Raw genomic sequence first — 24959 nt, forward strand, 5'->3', positions numbered from 1 at the left:
TTACCCTCAAAGTTTATTTTCTCCCTTTTTTTTTCGTCATCTTCTGCTGGTTTTTAAAACTTTCCCAATCCCCTGGCTTATCACTAATCTTTGCTACATTGTATGTTTTTTCTTTCAATTTGATACTATCCTTAACTTCCTTGATTAACCCTGGTTGGTTTATCCCCTTCCTAGAATCCTTATTTCTCACTGGGATATATCTTTGTTGTGAGTCATGAACTATTTTCTTAAACATCTGGCACTGTTCATCAGGCATCTTTCCTGTTAAACTCCTTTCCCAGTCCATTTCAGCCAACTCTGCCCTCATTCCCTTGTAATTATCTTCATTTAAATTTAGCACAGTTGTTTCTGCCCCAAGTTTCTCACTCTCAAACTGAATGCTAAATTCTACCATGTTATGGTCACAGTTTTCTGGCTTGACTGGATAGTTGATTCAAATTGCATCGTCTCTTAGCCACAGCTCCAGCTCCTACATCTCACAGTTCCAGCTCAACAGCTTAGCTCCAGCTCAACAGCTATAGCTACCCTTAGCTCTCCACAGTCGCTTTAAAATACCCTTTTTTCCTTTCATCTCAGGTTCCATTTTTCTCAAACCTCTTTGAAACTCAAATCCTTCCAAGTATAAGATTTTCACGTTTCCATCTTACTTTTGCTTTTGGGTTAATAAAATATAATTTCCCCACTTCTATTTACCTGTGGATCTCCTGCAAGATGCAAACATGCTTTTTGTTACTTTTGACTCGCCTTTGATATTCAAGCAAACTCTCAACTTATTTAAAAATGCAAGTGTTAGATCTAAATTATATACTTGTGTCTCAAACATAACACTTCTACCCTTTTCATGTCACACACACACAACCTTTTCCACAGAATAACACAATATTCCCCAAAAATAGTTTAAAAATCCATTTCTCACAGTAGGTCTGAAGAAGTCTTTGTAGTCATACGAATGTTAACTGTAAGTCTTTATTGACTCTTAGAACTATTTACAAACATACAGTGAGGGGTACAAGCTAGGAACTGTCTCCCATTCTGCTGGTTCACGTGGCTCTGTCCAACATGAAATTGACCCTGAGTGCGGGTCATTTGTTCTCTTACATCACTGTGTGGGTGTTGAGTGTATTTAAGACCGAGATAGATTGGTAAGGGGATCAAAGGTGATGGGGAGAAGGCGGGAGAATGGGGTTGAGAAACTTATCAGCCATGATTGAATGGCGGAGCAGACTCGATGGGCCGAATGGCCTAATTTCTGCTCCTATGCCTTATGGTCTTATGGGTGGTACTGCACTCAGTCCCACTTTAATTGTGCATGTACCAGGCCCTTATACTACATAGAAAATTATTTAAAAGTAACATTGAACTTATACAGCCGCTTGGTTAGACCACACTTCTGATCTCCATATTGTAAAAAGGATGTAGATGCTCTGGAGAAATGCTGGAAATATTTGCAGGGATGATGCCACAACTGACTATGGAAGAGAGAATAATCTTGGGCTTTTTTCCCTGCAAAAACAGGTGGCTCAGGGGTCTTTCATAATATGACATCAATGAAATAATGACATGAAGGGATATGGGGATAGTGGCAAAAAATGTTGTAGAAGTACCTGATCAGCTCTGATCTGTTTGGATGGGAGAGCAGGCATGACATGCTGAAAGGCCTACTGCTGCTCCTGTGTTCGTATGAAAGAGTTGGATAGGGTAGACATAGAGAAGATGTTTCCACTTGTGGATGTGTCCAAAACTAGGAGCCATGAATATCAAACAGTCACTAATGAATTCAGTAGAAAATTCAGGAGAAACTTCTTGGTGGTGGAACACCCTACCAAATGGAGCGGTTGAGGTTATTAGCACAAACGCATTTCTGGGGAAGCTGGATAAGTACATGAGGGAGTACATGCTAATCGGGTTAGTAAGGTGGGAAAAGAGATTTTGTGAAACATAAATACCTGCTTTTAAATATCATTTAAAAGCATCTGACTGGAATGTAAAATTCTGAAGTAAGCACAAAATTGTGCTCAGTTTTAACTTTTATCTCAGTATATACCTACCATATAGATGTAAGAGAGGCTTTGTTTAAAATGCAATTTTATATCTATAAGTGACATTTTAGATAGCCATGTGTTTTTGGATAACTAATGTTTATCTTATCCTATATTATAATCTACTTTATGCTGTTGAAAATTGAATTGTAGAATAGTTAAGTCAGCTGCAATACAAAGATTTGCCAATTGCTTGTTTTAATTGAAGCTAATTGAGATTCTGATTATATACATTACCCTTAATAAATCAGTTACCCAGTCTAAACTTCAGAACACAGAAAGGGAAATGTTTAATTATAGGCTGGGAGACTTCCAAGAAGGTTACTTATTAGAACTGAACCATGCTCGGTATATGGTACCGTATTCAATACATATGTTTTATAAATACCACCAGGTATATGCTTCCATTTAAATATATTAAGAATAATTAAAACATAATGCTGTAAACCCAACAGTTCCACCAGGGTTGGACTGAAAGCAGATTTTACAGCAACTTCTAGTTTCATCATCACAAGGCAAATTTGGTCTTCCAGTTATAGCATGTTAGGAGAATTAAAACTAGCATTCAAGTACTTCTTATAAAGTGCTTAAGAAAGGAAAACATCTGGATTCAGATTTTATAAAATAAAGAGGCACTTAAATGTAGAATACAATAACCCTTTCTCCTGACAGCAGGCTGACAATCCTAACTGTAAACCAACACCCTAACCCCAACCTCTAACCTGAACCACTAACACTTAATAACCCCAAACCACTCATTCCTAATAACTCCTAACCCAAACCACTCATCCCCAATAATCCTAACACTTGCCTTGGGACATTTTATTATGTTAAAGGCTCCATATAAATGCAAGTTGTTTTTCTAATCCATAACCCAAACCCTTTCCAACCCCCAACTCTAACTCCCAATAACCCCTAACTACCCCTCCTTGTTTTGCACTTGCGATGCCATGGCATACAAGGCTATGGGCCTAGTCCTGGAAAATAGGATTAGAATAGTTAGGTACTTGTTCGACTGGCGCAGACTTGATGGGCTGAAGGGCCTTTTTCTGTGCTGTAGACCTCTATGACTCTACAAACACCTAACATTTAACCACAAATTCATGTTAGCCCTCACCAAAACCCTCTGACTCCAACCATTCAGCCTCTAGCATCTCAACTCTTTTTTTTAAACCAGTGTGAGCCTCTGGCCATCACACCAAACTCACTGACACACAACCTCCCTCAGTAATGAGGATAATCTCTGGAACTCTGAGATCAACAGTTCCGTGGTTACCAGTCCCCTCAAATATTGCCCTTCCCTCCATTCGATAGGATGCAGCAACACGCAGATAAATAACTTGTATCAGAAGCAACTTGGACTTTCCCATCCATAAGAGACCTTTAAAACCCCCAACTCGCCACATGGCTCTATGAAACTCCTTCTGGATATGAATTGAACATTTCCAACTCCATTACACTGATGAAACTGGAAGAAAGCTTGGGCAGAAAACATCCTCCCAAATAAACACATTGTCTCCGACCCAACATATCAACAACCAGGTTTCAATCTCCCTCAGAGCATGTGGACAATCTTCAATATAATACGGACAGGACATGGCCGATGTGGCCACCTGATGTACAACAGGCACCTCAAAACCTCGCCTGGCTGTGACTGCAGAAACCCTGACCAAACCATGGAGCATATCATAACAGCTTGCCTCCAACTCAAGTTTGAGGGTGGCCTCCTGGAGTTACACTTTCTAGCAGGGCATTGGACTGGTTAAAGAAATTGACATTAAAACTGTGATGACAGCTTCTGCTCCTAAAGCCATAAAAAAGAAGAAAGAAGACCCAAATAATCTCTAGTAAGTCCTGATGACAACTTCTCAGCTCCAATGACTCCTACCCCAACTGCACAGCCCCAATAACCCCTGATCACAACTACACAGCCTCAATAACCTCTGATCACAACCACTCAGCCCCAATAACTCTTGATCACAACCATTCAGCCCCAATAAGCCCTGATCCCAACCACTCAGCCCCAGTAAGCCCTGATCCCAACCACTCAGCCCCAATAAACCCTGATCCCAGCCACTCAGCCCCAATAACCCCTGATCCCAACCATTCAGCCCCAATAAGCCGATCCCAACCATTCAGCCCCAATAAGCCGATCCCAACCACTCAGCCCCAATAAGCCCTGCTCCGAACCACTCAGCCCCAATAACCCCTGATCCCAACCACTCAGCCCCAATAAACCCTGATCCCAACCACTCAGCCCCAATTACCCTTGATCCCAACCATTCAGCCCCAATAAACCCTGATCCCAACCATTCAGCCCCAATAACCCCTGATCCCAACCACTCAGCCCCAATTACCCCTGATCCCAACCATTCAGCCCCAATAAACCCTGATCCCAACCACTCAGCCCCAGTAAACCCTGATCCCAACCACTCAGCCCCAATAAACCCTGATCCCAACCATTCAGCCCCAATAAACCCTGATCCCAACCACTCACCCCCAATAACCCCTGATCCCAACCATTCAGCCCCAATAACCCCTGATCCCAACCATTCAGCCCCAATAACCCCTGATCCCAACCATTCAGCCTCAAGAACTACTGACCCTCTAACTGAGCGCTGTCAATACTCGGTCAGATATGTGAAATTTTAAAACAGATATTCAGATTAACTTCCAACCGTAACTGATGATCGAATCCCATGATTTTTAATTCATGAGAAAATAAAAATACCCACTTACTTTAGAGTTCGGACACGAACATCTGCTTTCTGCATGAAGTCGGAGGAGAGGGGGCGGGTCCAAACTTCGCTAGTCCCACAGCGCACTATGGGAGTTGTAGTCGAGTAGCCGTATATTTCCCTTCCAGGCAATGACGACGGTGAGCCCAAGGACTACAATACCCATCAACCATTGCGCGGAACAGCGCGCCTGCTCCGACATGCTGTTTAGCGGTCTCTAGGCAACGGCGTCGGTTGGTAAGCACAAGATATAAACATGACAAGAGCTCGGAAGGAGACGGGGGATGGGGTTTGTTGTTCCCAAAGCATACAGTGTTCAATACATTACAAACTATATACCCCTGTCTCGCTTCAAATGAAATAATCTCTCAAATGGTCTTCATTTATACTTTTAATCGCCGATTGGCCGTCACGGCGGACCAGGTCGTCCGATTAGTGGAGATCGATGTCAATCAGCGAGAGGGAGGCGGGAGCTTCGGCGAGGGGAGGAGTCATTTCCGGTGCGTAGTGCAATGTGGGATGGTGTTGTCATGTCAGCGCCGAGCTGATGTTGGCGTTAGTGGCGCCGCTACCACCACCACCACCACCTCCTCCTCTTCTTCTCAGGAGGAAGGAAAGAGAAGAAGAAGCAGCAGCAGCAGTTTTAATGTCAGCGTGAGGGGCAGGCGAGAGCAGATAGCGTCTGCTATCCGGGAGGAGGAGGAGGAGGAGGGAAAGTGGTCCCAGTGTTGTTGGGGCGGGCGGGCGGGCGGGCGGGGGGTGGGGGTGTCGGTTGTTGACAGTGGGGTTTTCCCCCCCCACCCCGGAGCTCGAGGACGGCGAGCCTGAGCGGCTGCAGCCGGCAACATGCACCGGTTCCGAAAGTGGCTGTACAAACCCAAGGTGAGCTGATTGATACCTTTTTTTCTCTCTCTCTCTGTTCTGATCGCCAGCAGCCTGAAGTGCCAATGTTACACGGGTTAAAACGCGCTGTTTGCAATCACTTATCAAGTGACCCATTTTGTTTTCATTTAGCTTGAAACACCTGCGAGAAGCAATGCCCATTTAAAGAGAAATATAACTCTAGGAGATGGTGCACAAAAGGCTTTGATCCAGCTTTTAAAAAAAAAGAGCAAATGGGTGCATGTATTTATTTTTATTTAGGAGGTGCGTGGTTAGAAGGGTGCTTTGGCGAAGTCTAGGGTTCCTTTTCCTTATCTGAAGTATTCAATGGGCAGTATGGTTATTAGGGTAGCGCGAAGTGTTGTGGAGGAAACCCAGGTAAACTCCTTTTACTGTATCGCCAGGGTTAGAGCGCGATTGTGGAATTCTTTCAACTTTTAACTGCAATCGGCTCCAATATCAATTGCGTTTTACGAGATGAGCGAGGCGCAACTATTCAGCTCATGAAATCGCTAGTACCTATAAGGCTATTGGTTAGGACGTTTAGATTTGCGTTAATAAGTGATTTTTTTAGGTTTCTAATTGTTTAAAGTATGCGTGTAAGTTTATAGACAAACTATGCATCTATTTGTAACCTTCCGTAAACCGTGTGCACTTGAGCAAAAGCCAAATTCAGTTAAAACGGATTGAATAGTCGTTTATCTGTTTCTGGGCTGCTGTATGACTCCTGGGGCTGCCTGTATAATCGCAGTTGCTGCACTTGAACTACTGAGGCGATTTGGTATGTTTTGACATGAATAAAGTGACATAAGTGAGAGTATTACTTTTCTATTTTTGATACCCACATAAAAATACATAATGTCATCTTTTAGGTTTTGTTTTAATATTGGCTGTGCACATTTCTGCTGGCAGCTACTCCCTGCCTGGATAGCTGCGTTACTTCATTAGCATCCCACTTTTCCTCGTTTTTTTCAGTTCAGTATTTGAAGGTTTAGGTTGTGGAAGCAACGTAAAGAGTGAAAGACAGGAAAACCTGCTCCTTGCTCAATACAAATGTAATTGATCCTTCAGTTACACTATTGCAAATCTGCATCCAAGGAAGAAGGATACAGAAATATTAATGAATGTGTTAAGCACACTGAAATTGCAGAATTGTCACCGGCTTGCAAACCATTGCAAGCTAGTTTTACTTACTTGCTTGATTAAACTGCTTTGTATTGTACCGGCCGAGATATGTTTACTTTTCTGTTATGCTTCCTGTGACGTGTACCAGGTCTTTGTTCTGGCCAAGCTTCATTTGGTAAATGTGCGAGAATGTTCTCTTTAAAGCTGCAGTGTTCGTTTCCACTGGTGATTTTGCCTGTGAATTTTGACAAGTTTGTTTCATTGCTTACTGAGGGTGAATACTGTACAGTGGGGGGGGAAGACAGTTTTTGCAAATTAATTATTCACGTAAGAGTGGTTTCAGAAATTTCAAGTTGAAATGTTTACAGCTCGGGTATCACTCACCTGATTTAGTTCTGGAAATAAACACTTGATGGCTAGTAAACAGCTTGTGGTAAATTATTTTTAAACTTTTATTTCTTTCCAAAGTGGTTCTATGCGATTAGGAGTAAAATTGGCTGGATTTACAGATGAGAATGCTGCCTGTCATGTTATCTCTGATTTTGTTGAATTGACTAATTCCCTTTTATCAACAATTAATGTTTATACCTGAAGTATTTTGCAGTGCAGACTTAACTGATTTGTTTTACAAGTGATTAAAATCTGTTCAGTTTCCTGTTGTAGTCGTCTTCTGGCTGTTTTTATGCAATGACTTGTGCCAAATGAAATGTTGAATGAGTTATGCAAATGCAGACATGTGACTTTTTCTGTGGCAGATTTATCACTGCACGTGCTCGTAATCTTGGCCTCAAAAACATTTCTTTTTGTGCAGCCAATATCCAAATTTTGACTGTTGCTTAATTTTAAGTTTTTTAATGAAGTAAAATGAGTTGGCGAGTTTTCTACCCTTCAAAGTTTGTATCGACAGTTTGTACTCCTTACATTTCTCGTTGGTTCGTTGGGTTTATGTTTGGGGGGTGGTATTTGTCCTTGCTGTTGCATTTGATGTTCTATTGACTGTTTAAGGAATCAGGAGGATGTGATCCAGTTTGCCTGTTGCCCTGTTCCCATTATTTGATAGCTTACTAACTGGTATTGCCCAGAGTCTCAAGTGATAGGTAACCCTTTGGTGAATTCTGGTGGGCTGCTAACTGCTACAAAGCTTGACCACTTAAAGATAAGCTTTTAAAAAAAAAAACACATTTCCATTTTACCTATCCTTAGAAGTCCAAAAGTCCCATTTCGTAACCAGTGAATTATATCTTTTAAGTATAATCAAGGTTATGTAGGCAAACACAGTAGCAAGTTTGCATGCGCTAGGTTTCACAAGATTTGCCTAGTGCCTTTCATGATCACAGGATGTCTCCAAGTGCATGACAGCTAATGAAGCGCTTTTCAAATGTGATCATTGTTTAATGTAGGAAATGCAGCAATTTGTGCACAGCAAGCTCCCACAAACAGCAATATAACAATTTTGGTTGAGGAATAAATATTAGTCAGGCCAGTGATTACTCCTGTGCTCTTCCTTGGAATAGTGTGATGGTATATTTTACATTCATCTGAGGGGGCAGACAGGCCCTTGGTTTAACGGCACATCCAACAGGTGGCACCTCTGACAGTGTAGCATCCCCTCGGGACTGCATTGAAGTGTCTTTTTTGTGCTCAATCTCTGGACCTGAAACTTTATGACTAGGGCAAAAGTGCTACCAACTCAGCCACAGCTGATGATTTTTGCTTATACGATTTGATAGAATTATATATTGCAAAATGAGATTATTTGGCCCAATGTGCTTCTTTGTAAGAGCTGTCTAATTAATCTTGCCCTTTCCCAGTAGCTCTGCAAATTTTTCCTTCTCAAGTATATTTCCAATTACATTTTTGAAAATTAACGATTGAATCACCTTCCACTATCCTTTCAGGTGGTGGAATTGCTGATCATAACTTGGTGTTAACAAAATTCTCCTTGCCTCCCTTCTGTTACCTAGCCTGTTACCTAGATATAATTTTAAAAAGCAGAAAACTAGCTATTTACCGGAATTTTTTTAGTGGTGAGTTGAGGTAGGACATGAATAATCGCTTGCTGGTTTTGAAATCATGCCGAGATCTGTTGCATTTACTCAAACAAGCTTCAAGGCTCTGCTTTATGAAGTTTCATCCAAAAGACAGCACCTCCGATAATGTAATATTCTTCAGTACTAGACAAGTCTCGGTACTTAAAAACACAACCCTCCGAATTTGTTGAAAATGTTGAAGAATGAGTGAGATAATATTTGAAGCAAGGACCTGATCCCTTGCCCTCTCCTCCCAAACTCAGCAAGGAGCTTGCTTTTTATTGCACTGCTTCCAGGTGTATGGAATGGGCTATGATAACAGCTTTTGTGGACAAAGTGTGGCTTCTATTTGGCATCCTTTCTTTGCAATGGTAGAACACACTTATATGCCTGATTCTGTATACAGGTGCCTACTGTGGCTCAGTTGGTAGCACTCTCACCTTTACATCAGAAAGTTGTGGGTACAAGTTCTACTCCAGAGTAGTGACCATGTAATCCACACTGGCAACGCAGTGCAGTATTGAACAAGTACTGCACTGCCAAAGGTGCTGTCTTGCCTGTGCAGCACCAAACCGAGGCTCTGTTTGCCCTCTTGGGTGGAGGCCAAAGATTCCAAAGCTTATTTGAAGAAGACCAGAGGGTTCTCCTAGTTTCCAGGCTAATATTTATATATTCCTCAAATGACTAAAATTAGTTTTTTTTTTTGAAGAACCTACTGTGTGCAAATCGGTTTCTGTATTTCCTACACACAATTTCTGACACTAATTTTGGCTGTAAAACACTTGGGATATTTATTGTGTAGATATCCCAACAATGGAAATTGTTAGAAAATGCAAGGTTGATATTTCTTAACTGAACGAATAATCCAGAGGCCTGGATTAATAATCTGGAATGAGTGTTCAGATCTCAGCTTGAGAATTGGAGTTAAGTCTGGAAATAAATTGGTATTAGTAAAAGTGGCTGAGGTTGTTTAATTTTTGTTAAATCCCAACTGGTTCACTGATATTTAGGGAAGAAAACCTGCCATCCTTACCTGTTCTGGACAATGTGACTCTACTCTCACCAATGTGGTTGACTCTTAACTTCCCTCTGAAGTGACCGAATAGGCCAATCAGGGATGGCAATAATGGTAGTCCTGTCAGCGATGCCTGCATTGATAAATATATTAGCAAGAAATCTGTGTGGTGTGTTAGTGCAGTATCATGATACTCGATGTAAAGTTGAAGTCAGTGAGAATCAGGGGAACTCTCCATTGGTTGGAGTCATATCTAGCACAAAAGTTAGTTGTGATTTTTGGGGGTCAGTCATCTCAGTCCCAAGATGTTGCTGCAGGAGTTCCGTAGGATAGTGTCCTAGGCCCAACCATCTCAAGCTGTTTCATCAATGACCATCCCTCCATAAGGATAGAAGTGGGGATGCTTGCTGATGATTGCACAGTGGTCAGGACCATTTGTAGCTCCTCAAATACTGAACTAGTCCATGCCCACATGCAGTAAGATCTGGACAATATTGACACCTGGGCTGATAAGTGGCTGGTACTATCAATGTCTCTCAAATGCTAGGCAAATAAGCATGTCCAAGAGAGAATCATAACATCTCTTGACATTTAATGGTGTTATCATCACTGAATCACATACAGTCAACATCTTGAGAGTTAACATAGACTAGAAACTTAACTGGACCAGCCATAAAAAAACTGTAGCCACAAGAGCAGATCAGAGGCTGGGAATTATGTAACAAGTAATTCACTGGTAAACGGAACAGAGGGGCTCTACATGAACGTTTCAAGGACTCCCAGAAGAAGTCCTTCTCTGCATGCCGCATTGACCATTGCAAGTGGGAAGCATAGGCCGTAGATTGATACCAAGAGATGCCACATTGGGAGTGCTACAGACACCTTTGAGACTGAAAAGCTGGCATGGAAGAGAGGAATGGATCCAATTGCTCCCAGCAGTGACTACACCTTCACCTGTACCCGCACCTGCCAATGGAGAATCCCAGTGCTGGATAGGCCTGACTAACTACCAGCTAGTCTGCAACGGATGAGTACAATTCCTAAAAATCATCTTCTGCAAAAAAAAAATGCCAAGAAGCCAAGTATTCACCTCCTGACCCCCAAATCACCACCATCTACACAACACAAGTCAGGAGTGGGATGACATACGGTCCACTTGCCTGGATAAGTATAGTTCCAATGACACTTGAAGCTCGACATGATCCAAAACAAAACAGCCCACTTGATCAGCACCTTATCCACCACCTTCAACATTCACCCCCTCCACCACAGGACAGCATGTAGCATCTACAAGATGCACTACAGTAAACTGCCAAGTCTCCTTTGTTAAGACCTTTCGTATCTGCAGCCTCTACCATCTAGAAGGACAAGGGCAGCAGATGCATGAGAACACTGACTCAGTGGCAGTGAAAAAGCAAAATCCTGGAACACCCTTCCTAACAGCCATGTGGGTGTACCTACACCACATGGACTGTAGCAGTTCAAGAAGGCAGCTCACCAACATCTTTTCAAGGGTAATGAATGCTGAGCTTGGGATGTGAGCCTTGCTGGCAAGAACGAGTAAAACAACAACTTTAATGCAAAATTTTGTAACGCAAACAAACATCAAACTAATGTTTAATCTGTCATGGAACCAAAAATTATCACAACAGGTAAAGTAAAATATATTAAGTTTTTGTTTTCTCCTGATAGCATTTACATTAGAAATTTCATTTCCAAATGGTAAGCAATAAAAATAGGAGCAGGGTTGTGAAGTTATTGAACCTATTAAAGTTTGAAAAGGGCTGATTTACAGGGACAAGCACTTAAAGTAGAGAATGTGGCTGTTAAATGCTTTGCACAGGAATATATTAAATCTTTACCACTAGTAACATTTTCTGGTGCTTCTACATGTGGGAACCACTAGTAACCCCTAGTGTGGGAGTCCTTTAAATAGCTTATAGGTACACAGTTATCTTCAGTTGTTGGTTAATAGCATTTTCCCCTGACTTGTGGTTTCTAGAGTAATCATGTTCCCTTTTGCCTTCCTCTGGGACATTTTTTAGAACTTTAAAAATCTCATATGAATGCCTGACGTAGATATAGTATTGCAATATGTGTTAAGATTTGAAGTTGCATTGTATGTTGCAATTTACATGTGTTTCCATTTCCTGAAGTGGCGCAATGGAAATCTTGGAACCTATACCAATGTTAGTGTTCCAATGTCCTATTCTCCTCCATTGATCTTATCTTGGCTGCATATGGCTTTTTTCACGTGTTTATCTACTTGAATTGCATCATCAACTATTCATCAGGGAGCAGCATACATAGTTGAGATGTAAATCAATCACATTGTTCTCCATTTCGAATAAAAGATTTTGTTTTCTACATTTTGTTGACGTGGCGTGAGAGACTACCCTTGCAAAAAAATTTTGCCTTTAAGTTCTTGACATTTAATAGACTGAGCAAGTTGACTGAGTCATCAAATCTTGGGAACATGACCCTTTTTCATTTACTCCTTTGATACTGAAACATTTTCTCTCTCCCATCTGTATGTAACTTATGATGGGTTCCCATTAATGGCCAGAAAATGCGATTATGTTGTGTTGTTATCCTTCAAGTTTAAGTGGAAATAAGAATCCCATGACCCTAACATCAATTTTATCAGCGACATAGAGGAATGTGGAAATAACATTAACATGAAAGCAAAATACTGTGGATGCTGGAAATCTGAAATAAAATGCTGGGAAACTCAACAGGTCTGGCAGCTCTGAAAAAGTGTCATATGGACTTGAAACGTTAATTGTTTCTCCTCTCCTCAGATGCTGCCAGACCTGCTGAATTTTTCCAGCATTTTTTGTTTTTATTGTAGTGGAAATAACATTGTTACGTGAACCTATTTTAAATGAATCATCATTACAAATATCAGCTAACCTTTTAAGTTCCCTGTTCTAGTTTTTCTTAATTTGTTCATTCCATGCTTTGATAGTTAGAAATGATGTGTAGCTCACATTCACAGATGGCCATCACAGGAGGAGTCTCTCTGCTTTCAGTAAGAAATGCACTTCATTAAATGACTAACACCTACAGTGTGTATATAATGTAAATAAGGTACCAGAAAAATAACAAGTGACGAGGAGGTGGCTAGGTGAGAAAAGGGATTGGCTCACTGGCTTCCTCCTATCCTTAAAAATTCTTGTTTTTTACCCCCCTAATTGTTTAGAACTGCTATGAAATTTTAATCGAAATTTGTGTTTAGGTTGGATACTTGTAAGAATGATAAAGCAGGTGGCTACCCATTCCTCTCCTGAGTGTTAATTTGTTCAACTTTCTGAATATTTTACTTAGTGGTCATGCAGAATAGTTTGCTGCTGTTAAGGCATCCATACTAACTTTTTGCCCCATTTTCTGGGAGGGAAGTGCCCTGAGGCATTTCCTAAAGGGCACTGCCTTAAGGTCTGTGCTTGCTTGTGTTGTCAAATGAGAAACTATGAATTCCAATTTGTTACTCAGAGGATAACAATGTATCCTTTCTTTCCCTGATTTGTCCATCTCATTTGCATAACGCATGAAAACATTTGAGGAATTTCAGATGATCATAACCTCTTTTTCCTGTTGCCAGAACAGAACTCGCTAAACTTTCACTGTACTACTCCTCTGATGTAACATGCTACATAACACCATTTGTTTTCAAAGAAATGATCATTCTGATCTATGATATACTAGTGAATGGAATAACCCCTGACAAACTGTTCAGCTTTGAGACCCAGAGAATGGAATTCATTATAGACAGGAAATGGGTACATGTAATGAGGTTCTCGTCATCTTTGTTCGTTTTATACATCTTTAGAAAAGACCTTTCTTAGAATCTGACTGCTTAATCAATGATGCTTTTTGTAATGAATTGTTATTTAGATTGAACAGCTTGTTAAGCCAGCATTCTGTAATGACGTTCTACATCTGTCGCAATGAGGCTTATTACCAGTTTGTAGAGAGCAAACCTGCTTTATGGTGCAATGCCATTTATCTGCTGGACTTGAAATCATGACACTTCACCTTGCAAGGAGTTTTGATTTAACAGAGTTGTCCATTCAGGAAAAAAAGACTATAGTCTGGTTAAGTCACTAAAAACTCTTTATTGGAATTTTGTTGCACTAACACAATCTACTTGGAGCAGTTATTGTACTTATTTTACAGCTTGTGCGTATCCTGTGCAAGATACCATGTTGAAGTATGGAATCCGGTTGCCTTCATCTGTGTTGTATAAGGGTATTGAGCATTGCTATAAAAGTTCTGAATTTTTTTACTATTCCCAATGTAACTTCAAAGCTGGGACTGAAGATGATTCTTTGCAGGACGTGAGCAAAAATTCTGTGCAATACTGTAGTTTTATACAGATTGGAATTTGGCATTATGACAACTGTGTGCAATTGCTAATTAGCAATTACATATGAAAATGTAGAGCATAAGTCCAGAAATTTGCATAGCTAATGAGGCTTACAGTAACCATCAGTACTCTGGTGCTGGGCTGATCTCACTAGGCTTCTTAGGTTTGGGGGTTTGAAATCCCTTGTAATAGATTTGAGTGCAATATTGATTACTCAGCAACACTGATTTGGCCAGCTATAAAGTTAGAAGTGATTATAATTTTATCATTATTACATTGAGCTAATGATCCATTTTATGTGGACTAAAAATATGAGCTAAGAAAGGGTTATCAAAAGCTCCATAGTGCATTATGAGCCTGACAAATTCCGATATGACTGATCAGAAACTTGGTATGTGAGGGAACAAGCTTTGATCCCACAACTATGTAATATGGTTTAAAGAACTGGTGTACTAGCTAGGGAGTGAGCAGCTTCAATCGTGTAATTGTAATAAAGCTTCTGGATTCAATTGTAAAGCTGTGGTGTATTACTGATTTGTCCTTTATTTTCAGTGAAAATAATGAAAATTTTTATTTTGCCTGGGCACTTTATGAAGCTTTCTCTGCTGTGGTGTTTTCAAATTAGACCTGGGGTAATACTGCAAATAAAGAGTACCATGAAAGAAAGCAAGCTAAACTTTTAAAAAATTTCTTGCCAGTTTCTCTCCTTTTAAAGGCATGGATTACTAGCTGAGGTATGGTTCCCAAGGCACTCTTGATAGTTGCTCTTTTGAGAGCTCACCCAAGTGACTATTTAACCCTATAGATCGTATGGTAAATGTCAACAATTTACTTGACGACACGATCCTCCTGACAGCAAGCTGCACATTGTTGAAGAGCAATCAGCGGAGCAAATCCAATCCAGCTTTTCTGTTTGTTACCTAAGGCTGCTGAAGCCTTTAGTCACACCTATATTTCTGTCCTGACTATGATCAGATAACTAAACCAAGATTAGGATTAAACTAATGAACTTTAATTACCTATATGGCTCAAATTCAGTGGCTTAACACAGAACTACCAGTGGAATCACTGGTTGAATTTCAATGATTTGATTTGCATTTTTAAAAACGAATCCTCAACTACCAGAACTGCAATTTATTATTTTACTTTGCAGCAATATGTAACTCTTTCGAGTACAAACACATTTCCATCTGTTTCAGATGAAGTTACATTGTTTCATAGTTTGCCATTGTGAGATTTGAACTCTTGATCTTGGGGTTACAAACCCAGTACCATAACCACTTGGCTATTTAGGCCAAGCCAGCAATATGTAGTTGCACCTGATTTAACACTGCCTTAACCTGTCTTAGCAAGCAAGTAATAGACCATGTTTTTTTCTGACAAAGTACCATTGAATTACGTTAGTAACTTCAAAATATAGGTGAAATTCCGTTGAAGGATGGGGAAGAGGGAAGTGTTGATTTATACAAATAAAAGCTGTACTAAATGTATTTTAAATAATGTTGCTTGAGTGCAAGAGCACATTTAGCCCATTTCTGGCCAGAGTGAGACTATTGTTGCTATTAATGGATAGTGTATTGAAGCAAATTGACCCATGAGCCTAAATATATAGTTTTCTAGCTGTCAGCATGAGGGAAATGCTAGGAGTCGATTGTGATGAGCAAGAATAATTCGGGCTGCAAACTTTTTTTTGTAAATAAATAAAATTATACAACTTAGTTTGAATGCTGCACATTGAAATATTGCATTTTTACACAAAAGGAGTTATACATGGCAATTTGATTATTTGCCCTTGTACTGAACAGCCAGCTGCTGTACAGGAAAAAAAATTGAAGTACAGGGATGACGTACTTTTTTACTACCATCCATTTCACCTCATTGTTTACATTCAAGTTCTTATTTTTAATTTTTGCATTGCTTTTTGTCTGTAGGTTTTTGCTCCAAAGTTTTTCTCAAGAAAATTATTCAATTCACTTTTTGACTAGTGGACTTTCTCTTTAATCCCTCCAGTCGTTTCTGTTTCTTGTGAAGGTGTTGATTCTTTGCCATACAATTCAACAGGTGCCAAGCACCCACTGGCGCACACTCTTACCTGAGTGAGAGCAAGGGAGTTGCACGTGAGCCTTGAAAATGGAGTACCAGAAGGCTTTGGGTCTCCGGTGGCATCATGGCTAATACGGCCCTGTTGCCTATATGTTGCTGATTTGAAGCAAAATCCCTGGGTAACTTTCTGATTTGTAACCTAGTAATGTTGAAAGCAATTATAGTGATCCTGCTGCCAGCATGGCTGAGATAAGCTAGTCAGCAGAGAACTTTGAATCTTCCTGGCCTACATTACTGGATAAGCTTCCAAAACAGTTAGGGATGACTTTTGTGACATAATTACTCCTTGGGAATTCATTCCACAGTTTTGCTATCAGTTTGGTTAAAACAGCTGCCAAGGGTTGCCTTTCTCACTCTGAACTAATTTTTAGCTTGCGTCCCCTAAGCTATTTTTTTTTTTCTTCTGGTTCATATTTTTAAATGTCACTTGGAATATCTCCGGGTTGCTGAAGTAACGAATGACTTAATCCTTTCATACAACCTAAAATTCCTAATACACTTGAGCAAAAGTTCCTTTCCATCTTTTGATAATCAGAATTGCATAGACTTCTTGGAGGAAATAACTGGGACCTTATACAGCAACAATAAAATCTCCTCTGTTAAGACATCTGTGTGTATTGGTAATTTTTCTGTTTCATTTCTACAATATTCTTAAATGATAGCATTTCAAGTTTTATATTTTTCAATTTTTCTTTGCTTACTGACGTTTTGCATGCTGGGCTAGATGGCTAACGGTATAGGTACAAAGCTTTTCTTCTTATCCACTGAACAATTTGAGCAGCGAGGCAGGTAAATGTTCATGCATCCAGATCTCACGTTTCCTATGGTCCTATTCAGAGTGATTAAAATGAGAGTAGATGCTTTACATGAGCCTCTCCTTCAGTGAAATGCTGCTCTCCACTGATGATGAGTAGTGGGTAGAGACAGCACTTGTTGAAAATGTCACTTGAAAACTCAATTAAGAGTTTATAAAGGCTTATAAAGAATGCCTACCACTTGCAAATCTATGAAGAGCTCGAGTCTAGGGTGTGCTGTCATGATGGTCAAGGAAACTCTGAAGGGTTCACTTACAAGTTTTGATACAGATTTTGAGTCCTGGGAGAAGCTCACTCTGGATTGCTACACCTGGCACAACCAAATAAACGGTGTAACCTCCTTTGAAAGCAGACTCCAATGAGAGACTGAGGGAAAGCATGAGAGGGAATGCGCCCAAATAGTATCTGCAACAGAATCTTCCAGATTGCAGATTGGCCTTCCTAGTCTACTGTGTACCCATCAGAACCCTATCAAACACCCCAGATGGTGAACGTGGTCATCTTTGCCTCAAAGGGTGAACAATAAGTAAGATTGGTGCCTGTGTCCTCTTGCAGTTAACGCTGACAGACTCTGATAGAAAATTTCAAACAACTGAACAGATGAGAATTAGGAATAATTGAGAAAAATTTAATTCATATATTGGATCTAAGCAACTGTTATTTATAGTTTTAAAAATCGTTTATTTTGCATTAAATCTATTGTAGAAAATGCGAGCCTCCATTTCTCTAGGGTTTATTGAGTAGACCATATCAAAGGAAACATCAGTATTTACAAGTACCTCGATGAATACCAGCAACTGTATAAGCTGACATCTTTTCTATCTTGACTGCTGGTTACATTGCAGTCACTATAATTGTAACTGAGTAGTACCTGTAAAATAACGGTGTCCAAACTGTCTCTAATTCATGCCCTCTGCTCAGATAATTTTGATGTATTTTCACTTTTGTTACTTGTGAATTTGTTTGAACTTTTTGACTTGGATATTATGTTAAATGTTTAAAGAGATTTTCAATTCCTCCCAAGTAAAATATATTCCAAAGAGGGAGAAAGACGGTAAGAGGGGTGGAAAGCATCCATGGCTAAGCAAGGAAGTTAAAGATAACATAAAGGCAAACACTAAGGCATATCAAATTGCAAAGGTCAGTGGCAGGCTGGAAGATTGGGAAACTTTTAAAGATCATTAAAGGGTTACTAAAAAAATAATAAAAAGAGCAAAGGTAAATTTATGAAAGAAAACTCGCGCAAAATGTAAAAACTAATAGCAAAAGCTTCTACAAGTATATAAAAGGAAAGAGTATCTAAAGTGAATGTTGGTCCCTTGCAGGATGAGACTGGGGAGTTAATAGTGGGGAACGCAGAGACGCTTAATCAATATTTTGCCTCAGTTTTCACGGTGGAGGACACTAGTAGCACCCCAATAATAACAGGTAGTGTAGAGGCTATAGAGAAGGAGGAACTTAGAGCAATCACCATCACTAGAGAAAAAGTACTGAGCAAACTATTGGGCTTAAAGGGTGACAAGTCCCCGGGACCTGATGGCCTACATCCCAGGGTCTTAAAGGAAGTGGTCACGGAGATAGTGGATGCATTGGCTATAATATTCCATGTTTGCTGCTAGGATGAAAGATAAGCATGGCAAGTTTCAGGAGCCTTGGATAACGAAGGATATTGTGAGATTAATCAAAAAGAAAAGGGAAGCATTCATAAGGTCTAGAAGTCTGGGAACAGATGAAGCCGGTGGAGAATATAAAGAAAGTAGGAAGAAACTTAAGCAAGGAGTCAGGAGGGCTAAAAGGGGTCATGAAAAGTCATTGGCAACCAGAATTAAGGAAAACCCCAAGGCCTTTTATGCATATGTAAAAAGCAAGAGGGTAGCCAGGGAAAAGGTAGGCCCACTCAGGAGCAGAGATGGGAATCTGTGTGTGGAGCCAGAAGAAATGGGAGAGATAACAAATGAATACTTCTCATCAGTATTCCGAAGAGAAGGACTTAGTGGTCGATTTGTCTAGGGAAGAGTGTGCAGATAGCCCGGATCATGTTGAGATCAAAAAAAGAGGAGGTGTTAGGCGTCTTGAAGAATATTAAGGTAGATACGTCCCCAGGGTCAGATGGGATCTACCCCAGAGTACTGAGGGAGGCAAGGGAGGAGATTGCTGGGGACTTGACAGAAATCTTTGTATCCTCACTGGCTACGGGTGAGGTCCCAGAGGACTGGAGAATGGTCAATGTTGTTCCATTGTTTAAGAAGGGTAGCAGGGATAATCCAGGAAATTACAGGCCGGTGAGCCTTACGTCAGTGTTAGGGAAATTATTGGAGAAGATTCTTCGTGACAGGATTTACTACCATTTGGAAGCAAATGGGCGTATTAGTGAGAGGCAGCATGGTTTTGTGTAGAGGAGGTTGTGTCTCACTAACTTGATCGAGTTTTTCGAGGAAGTGACAAAGATGATCGACGATGGAAGGGCAGTGGATGTTATATACATGGATTTCAGTAAGGACTTTGACAAGGTCCCTCATGGCAGACTGGTACAGAAGGTAAAGTCGCACGGGATCAGAGGTGAGCTGGCAAGATGGATACAGAATTGGCTTGGTCATAGAAGACAGAGGGTAGCAGTGGAAGGGTGCTTTTCTGAATGGAGAGCTGTGACTAGTGGAATTCCACAGGGATCAGTGCTGGGACCTTTGCTGTTTGTAGTATACATAAATGATTTGGAGGAAAATGTAACTGGGCTAATTAGTAAGTTTGCAGACGATACTAAGGTTGGAGGAGTTGCAGATAGTGAAGAGGATTGTTAAAGGATACAACGGGATATAGATCGGTTGGAGACTTGGGCGGAGAAATGGCAGATGGAGTTTAATCCGGACAAATGGGAGGTAATGCATTTTGGAAGGTCTAATACAGGCAGGAATTATACAGTAAACGGCAGAACCCTTAAGTGTATTGATGGGCAGAGGGATCTGGGTGTACAGGTCCACAGGTCACAAAGTGGCAACGCAGGTGGATAAGGTAGTCAAGAAGGCAAATGGCATGATTGCCTTCATCGGCAGGGGTATTGAGTATAAAAGCTGGGAAGTCATGCTGCTGCTGTATAGAACCTTGGTTAGGCCACACTTAGAATATTGCGTGCAATTCTGGTCGCTACATTACCAGAAGGATATTGAGGTGATGGAGAGGGTGCAGAGGAGGTTTACCAGAATGCTGCCTGGTCTGGAGGTTATTAGCTATGAGGAGAGGTTGGAGAAACTCGGATTGTTCTCACTTGAGCGACGGAGATTGAGGGGCGACTTGATAGAAGTTTACAAAATTATGAGTGGCATGGACAGAGTAGATAGTCACAAGCTTTTTCTCAGGGTGGAAGAATCAATTATTACGGGATATAGATTTAAGGTGAGAGGAGAAAACTATAGAGGAGATGTGCGGGGCAAGTTTTTTACGCAGAGGGTAGTGAGTGTCTGGAATCGCTGCCAGAGGAGGTGGTGGAAGCATGTACGATAGTGGTGTTTAAGAGGCAGCTTGACAAATACATGAATAGGATGGGAATAGAGGGATATGGATCCCGGAAGTGCAAAATGTTTTAGTTGACAGGCGATATGATTGGCGCAGGCTTGGAGGGCCAAAGGGCTTGTTCCTGTGTTGTACTTTTCTTTGTTCCCTGGATTCTGGAAATGTTCCAGTGGATTGGAAAAATGCTAACATAACGCCCTTATTCAAAAAGGGGTGGGGTGGGAGAGGCAGAAAGTAGGAAACTATAGACCAGTTAATTTAGCGTCTGTTGGGAAATTGTTGGAATCCATTATTAAGGAAGTAGTAATGGGGCATTTGGAAAGTCAAAATGAAATCCATCAGAGTCAGCATGGTTTTATGGAGAGTAAATCGTGTTTGACTAATTTGCTAGAGTTCTTCGAAGATGTGACTAGCAAATTGGGTGATGGGGATCCTGTAGATGTAGTATATCTGGACATCCAGAAGGCCTTTGATAAGGTGCCACGCAAGATTAATACACAAGATAAGATCACACGGAGTTAGGGGTAATATATTAGCTTGGATAGAGGATTGGTTAATCAACAGAAAGCAGAGTCGGAATAAATGGGTCTTTTTCTGGATGACAAGCTGTTATTGACTGTTAGAAAATTTACTGCAGTTTGAGTAGCATAATAAGAAATTTGACCTGATTTTAATAAAAAGTCAATTGTGAGTGTAAGGCAAGTTATTCATTGCTTCAGTTCTTGGAGGACTTGGAAAATCAGTAAACTATCTTTGCTCTTAGATGCTAGAAAAAAAATTGCAATTGGTTCCAAATGACTTAAAAATATTTAAACTACAAAGGTCACAAAAACAGAAAATGCTGGATAAACTCAGCAGGCCTGACAGTACCTGTGGAGAGAGAAACAGTTGATGTTTCGAGTCCGTATGACTCTTCGGAGCTACAGAGAAGCAGAAATTTACATTGTTTAAGGGGGGTGGAACAAGAAGCTGGATGGAAGGCCAGCAATAGGTGGGGGCAATAGAGAGATTGTCCTTTTATTCATCACATCTTTGTCAAAGTGGGTGTTAATAGTAGTGGTAAGGGGTGAAAAAGGTGCTGATAGTGACATTAAGGTAAAAAAGCAGAATGTGATAGGACAAGGGTAAGCACTGAAAAAACAATGGGGGGGGAAGGGGTCAAAATGGGATAAGGGGGATAAAAAAGATAAAACAATGAATAAGTGAATATGCATAAAAATAAGTGGATAAAAATAAAAATGAATTTTGAGAAAAGGGATAAAAAAGTGGTGAGGAGAGAGTTCATGGTGTGAGGTTGTCGAACTCTGTTAAGTCCGGAAGGCTGTAAAGTGCCTAAATGGAAGATGAGGTGCTGTTTCTCCAGTTTGCATTGGACTTCACGGGAACATTGCAGCAGGCCAAGGATGGACACTGGACATGAGAGGAAGATGGTGTGTTGAAATGGCAAGCAACAGGAAGGCCTGGGTTATGCTTGTGGGCAGACCAAAGGTGTTCTGCCAAGTGCTCACCCAGTCTACGTTTGGTCGTCTAAATGTAGAGGAGGCCACATTGGGAGCTGCAATTGCAGTAGACCAAATTGGAGGAGGTGCAAGTGAAGTGCTGCTTCATCTGAAAGGAGTGTTTGGGATTTTGGACGATGAGGAGGTAAAGTGGCAGGTGTTGCACCCTCAATCGCATGGGAAGGTGTCGTAGAAATGGGATGAGGTGTTGGGATGATGGAGGAGTGGGCCAGTGTGTCCCAGAGGGAATGGGTGAGGGGAATGTGTTTGGTGGTGGCATCATGCTGGAGATGGTGGAGGATGATCCTTTGAATGTGGAGGCTGGTAGGGTGGAAAGTGAGGACAAAGGGGACCATATCATGGTTCTGGGAGGGAGAGAAGGTGTGAAAGCAGAGGTGCAGGAGATGGGTTAGACACAGTTGAGGGCCCTGTCAATCACAGTGGGAAATCTCATTTGAGGAAGAAGGAAGACATGTCAGAAGTACCTTGGACCATCTTTTCTGGAGAGTCAATCACCAGAAATGGAGACAGAGGTGTCAAGGAAGGGGAGGGAAGTGTTGGAGATGGATCATTTGAAGGTGATTGAGGGGTGGAAATTGGAAGCAAAATTAATTTTTTTCCAGGTCCACACGAGAGCATGAAATAGCACCGAAACAGTCATCAATGTACAGAAAAAAGAGTAGTGGGAGGGGGCCTAAGTAGGACTGGAAAAGGAATGTTCCATATACCTCAAAGAGACAGGCTTAACTGGGGCCATGTGGGTACCCATTGCCACACCTTTTATTTGGAAGAAGTGAGACAAGTTAAAGGAGAAATTGCTCAGTGAGAGAACTAGTTCAGGCAGACAGAGGAGAGTGGTGGTGGATGGATGGGGATTGTTCAGGCTTCTGTTCAAGGAAGAAGCGGAGAGCCCTCAGACCATCCTGATGGAAGATGGAGAAGTAGAGGGATTGGATGCCTATAGTGAAGAGGAGGCAGTTAGGGCCAGGGAACTCCCCAAGAGGATTTTGTGGATCAAGAGTTCATACGTTAGCCCAAAACAAGACAGGTAAATACAGCAGGAGTCTATCCTTGACTACACATCAAAAAACACAGTTCACCTTCTAAATTCTGGAGAAAAAGAATGTTTTAGGAAATGTAGATTTCAAATTTAGATAACATAGAATTCATGGCTCTCAATTTAAAGTGGTGAATGCCTCGAATATTTCATCAAACCCCAAATCTATTTTGTATTGCCTTGATGAAAGTTGATCTGAAAGGGTAAATAAAAGCATGTATATGGGCCAAATGGTCTGTTTCTCAGCCAATCAGCTTTTGGTGTTTTTGCTCCTCTCGAGCCTTGTTACATCTTTTCTGATCGTAACGATCTATTTCCTCCTCCCTCAAATGCGTGTCTAGCTTAAGTGTGTCTATGCTATTTGCTTCAGCCACTCCATGTTTGAGAGTTCCATGTTCTTGTTACTCTTTTGAAGAAGAAAGTTCTTCTGAATTCCCTTTTGGATTTCTTGGTGATTATCTTATATTGCTGGTATCTAGTTATGCTCTTCCTTAAAAGACTAAATATTCTGTCTGCATCAACTTTATTAAAATCTTTCAGAATTTTAAAGACCTCTAGGTCACCTCCTCGGCTGCCTTGTATTTTAAAAAAAATACAGATCCAGCCTGTCTATCCTTTCCTGATATGTATACCCATGCATTGCTGATACTTTCCTTATAAATCTCCTCTGCACCCTCTCCAATGCGCCCATCTATAACATGGTGAACAGAACTGCATGCAATACTAAGTGTGGTCTAAGCAAGGTCTTAATACTGGTTTAGCATACCTTCCCTGCTTTTATATTCAATCCCTCTAGAAATAATTTAGTGCTTGGTTTACTTTTTTATGGTCTTCCTAACCTTTGGTACAACTTTTATTGATTTGTATTTGCACTGAGACTACTTTGTTTCTCTACTCCCCTAGACTTGCACCTTCCAAGTAATATATGACCTCCATATTCTTCCTACCAAAATATACTAGCTCTCATTTAATTATGCTGAACTTTATTTCACAATTATTTGCCCCTTGTGCAAGTTTGTGAATGCCCTGCAACTTGTTGGAGTCATCCTCAGTGTTGACCCAATTTGGTGTGATCTACAAATTTAAAAATTGTGTTTATGGATTCCTGAGTCCAAGCTATTCCTGTAAATTGTGAATAGCAGTGGTCTCTGCATTGACCCTTGTGGAACATCACTTCCCACTGTCATGAACACTTCAATCACATAAAATGGTTTATCTTCAAGGACTAAACATTCTGGACAATTTGTTTTAAAAAGACATTGTCCCTTTAAAGGGTTAATGCAGGACTTTGCTATTCCTGGAAAAATCATCCTTTTACAAAGGGGGTAATTAAACATTTTAATTGCAAACTGTTTGACCCTGGGGAATTATGTACAAATGGGATCACGTGGGTTTTATGGCTTGAATGGGAGGGGGAGGGTGAGCAGGTAACATGCCTGGCACTGTGTTTTAAAACAGTGGGCTTTGGTTTTGCCTCGAAGAGAAGGTCCAACTGCTTGAGAAGGAAGACAACAGCTTTTTTGCAGTCCAGAGCCAGCGCACAGCCGGAACTGAATACAAGCTGCAACATGCCTGGATAGAGTACTTGCGAGTGTTCCTCAAACCTGCCTAGAAGACAGTGCCAGAGTCATTGTTTTGCGGAACAATGCTGAGAGACCAACCATGTAACCCGGATGCCATCTCAAGGATTCCACCCTCTAACCATTGCCTTGGAACCATTGATTTTTTACCTTTGGCTGAATTCCTCCATTTCTACTCTTTATTTCAGTTTTTTTGTGTGCGT

General features: G+C 40.8%; 1 protein-coding gene across 7 annotated transcripts in view; it reads left to right on the forward strand.

Annotated features, from left to right (window-relative positions):
• The first annotated feature begins 5536 nt into the window (after positions 1 to 5536).
• zfyve28 (zinc finger, FYVE domain containing 28) overlaps positions 5537 to 24959 on the forward strand; it is a 259216-nt gene continuing 239793 nt past the window's right edge. For all 7 annotated transcript variants that reach the window (XM_041186011.1, XM_041186012.1, XM_041186013.1 and 4 more), the window contains exon 1: positions 5537 to 5659. In XM_041186011.1, the coding sequence (XP_041041945.1) occupies positions 5624 to 5659 (36 nt within the window). In that variant the 5' untranslated portion in view covers positions 5537 to 5623. The remainder of the gene's footprint in view (positions 5660 to 24959) is intronic.

This window comes from Carcharodon carcharias, chromosome 4 (assembly GCF_017639515.1).
Source record: "Carcharodon carcharias isolate sCarCar2 chromosome 4, sCarCar2.pri, whole genome shotgun sequence".
Classification (NCBI taxonomy): domain Eukaryota; kingdom Metazoa; phylum Chordata; class Chondrichthyes; order Lamniformes; family Lamnidae; genus Carcharodon; species Carcharodon carcharias.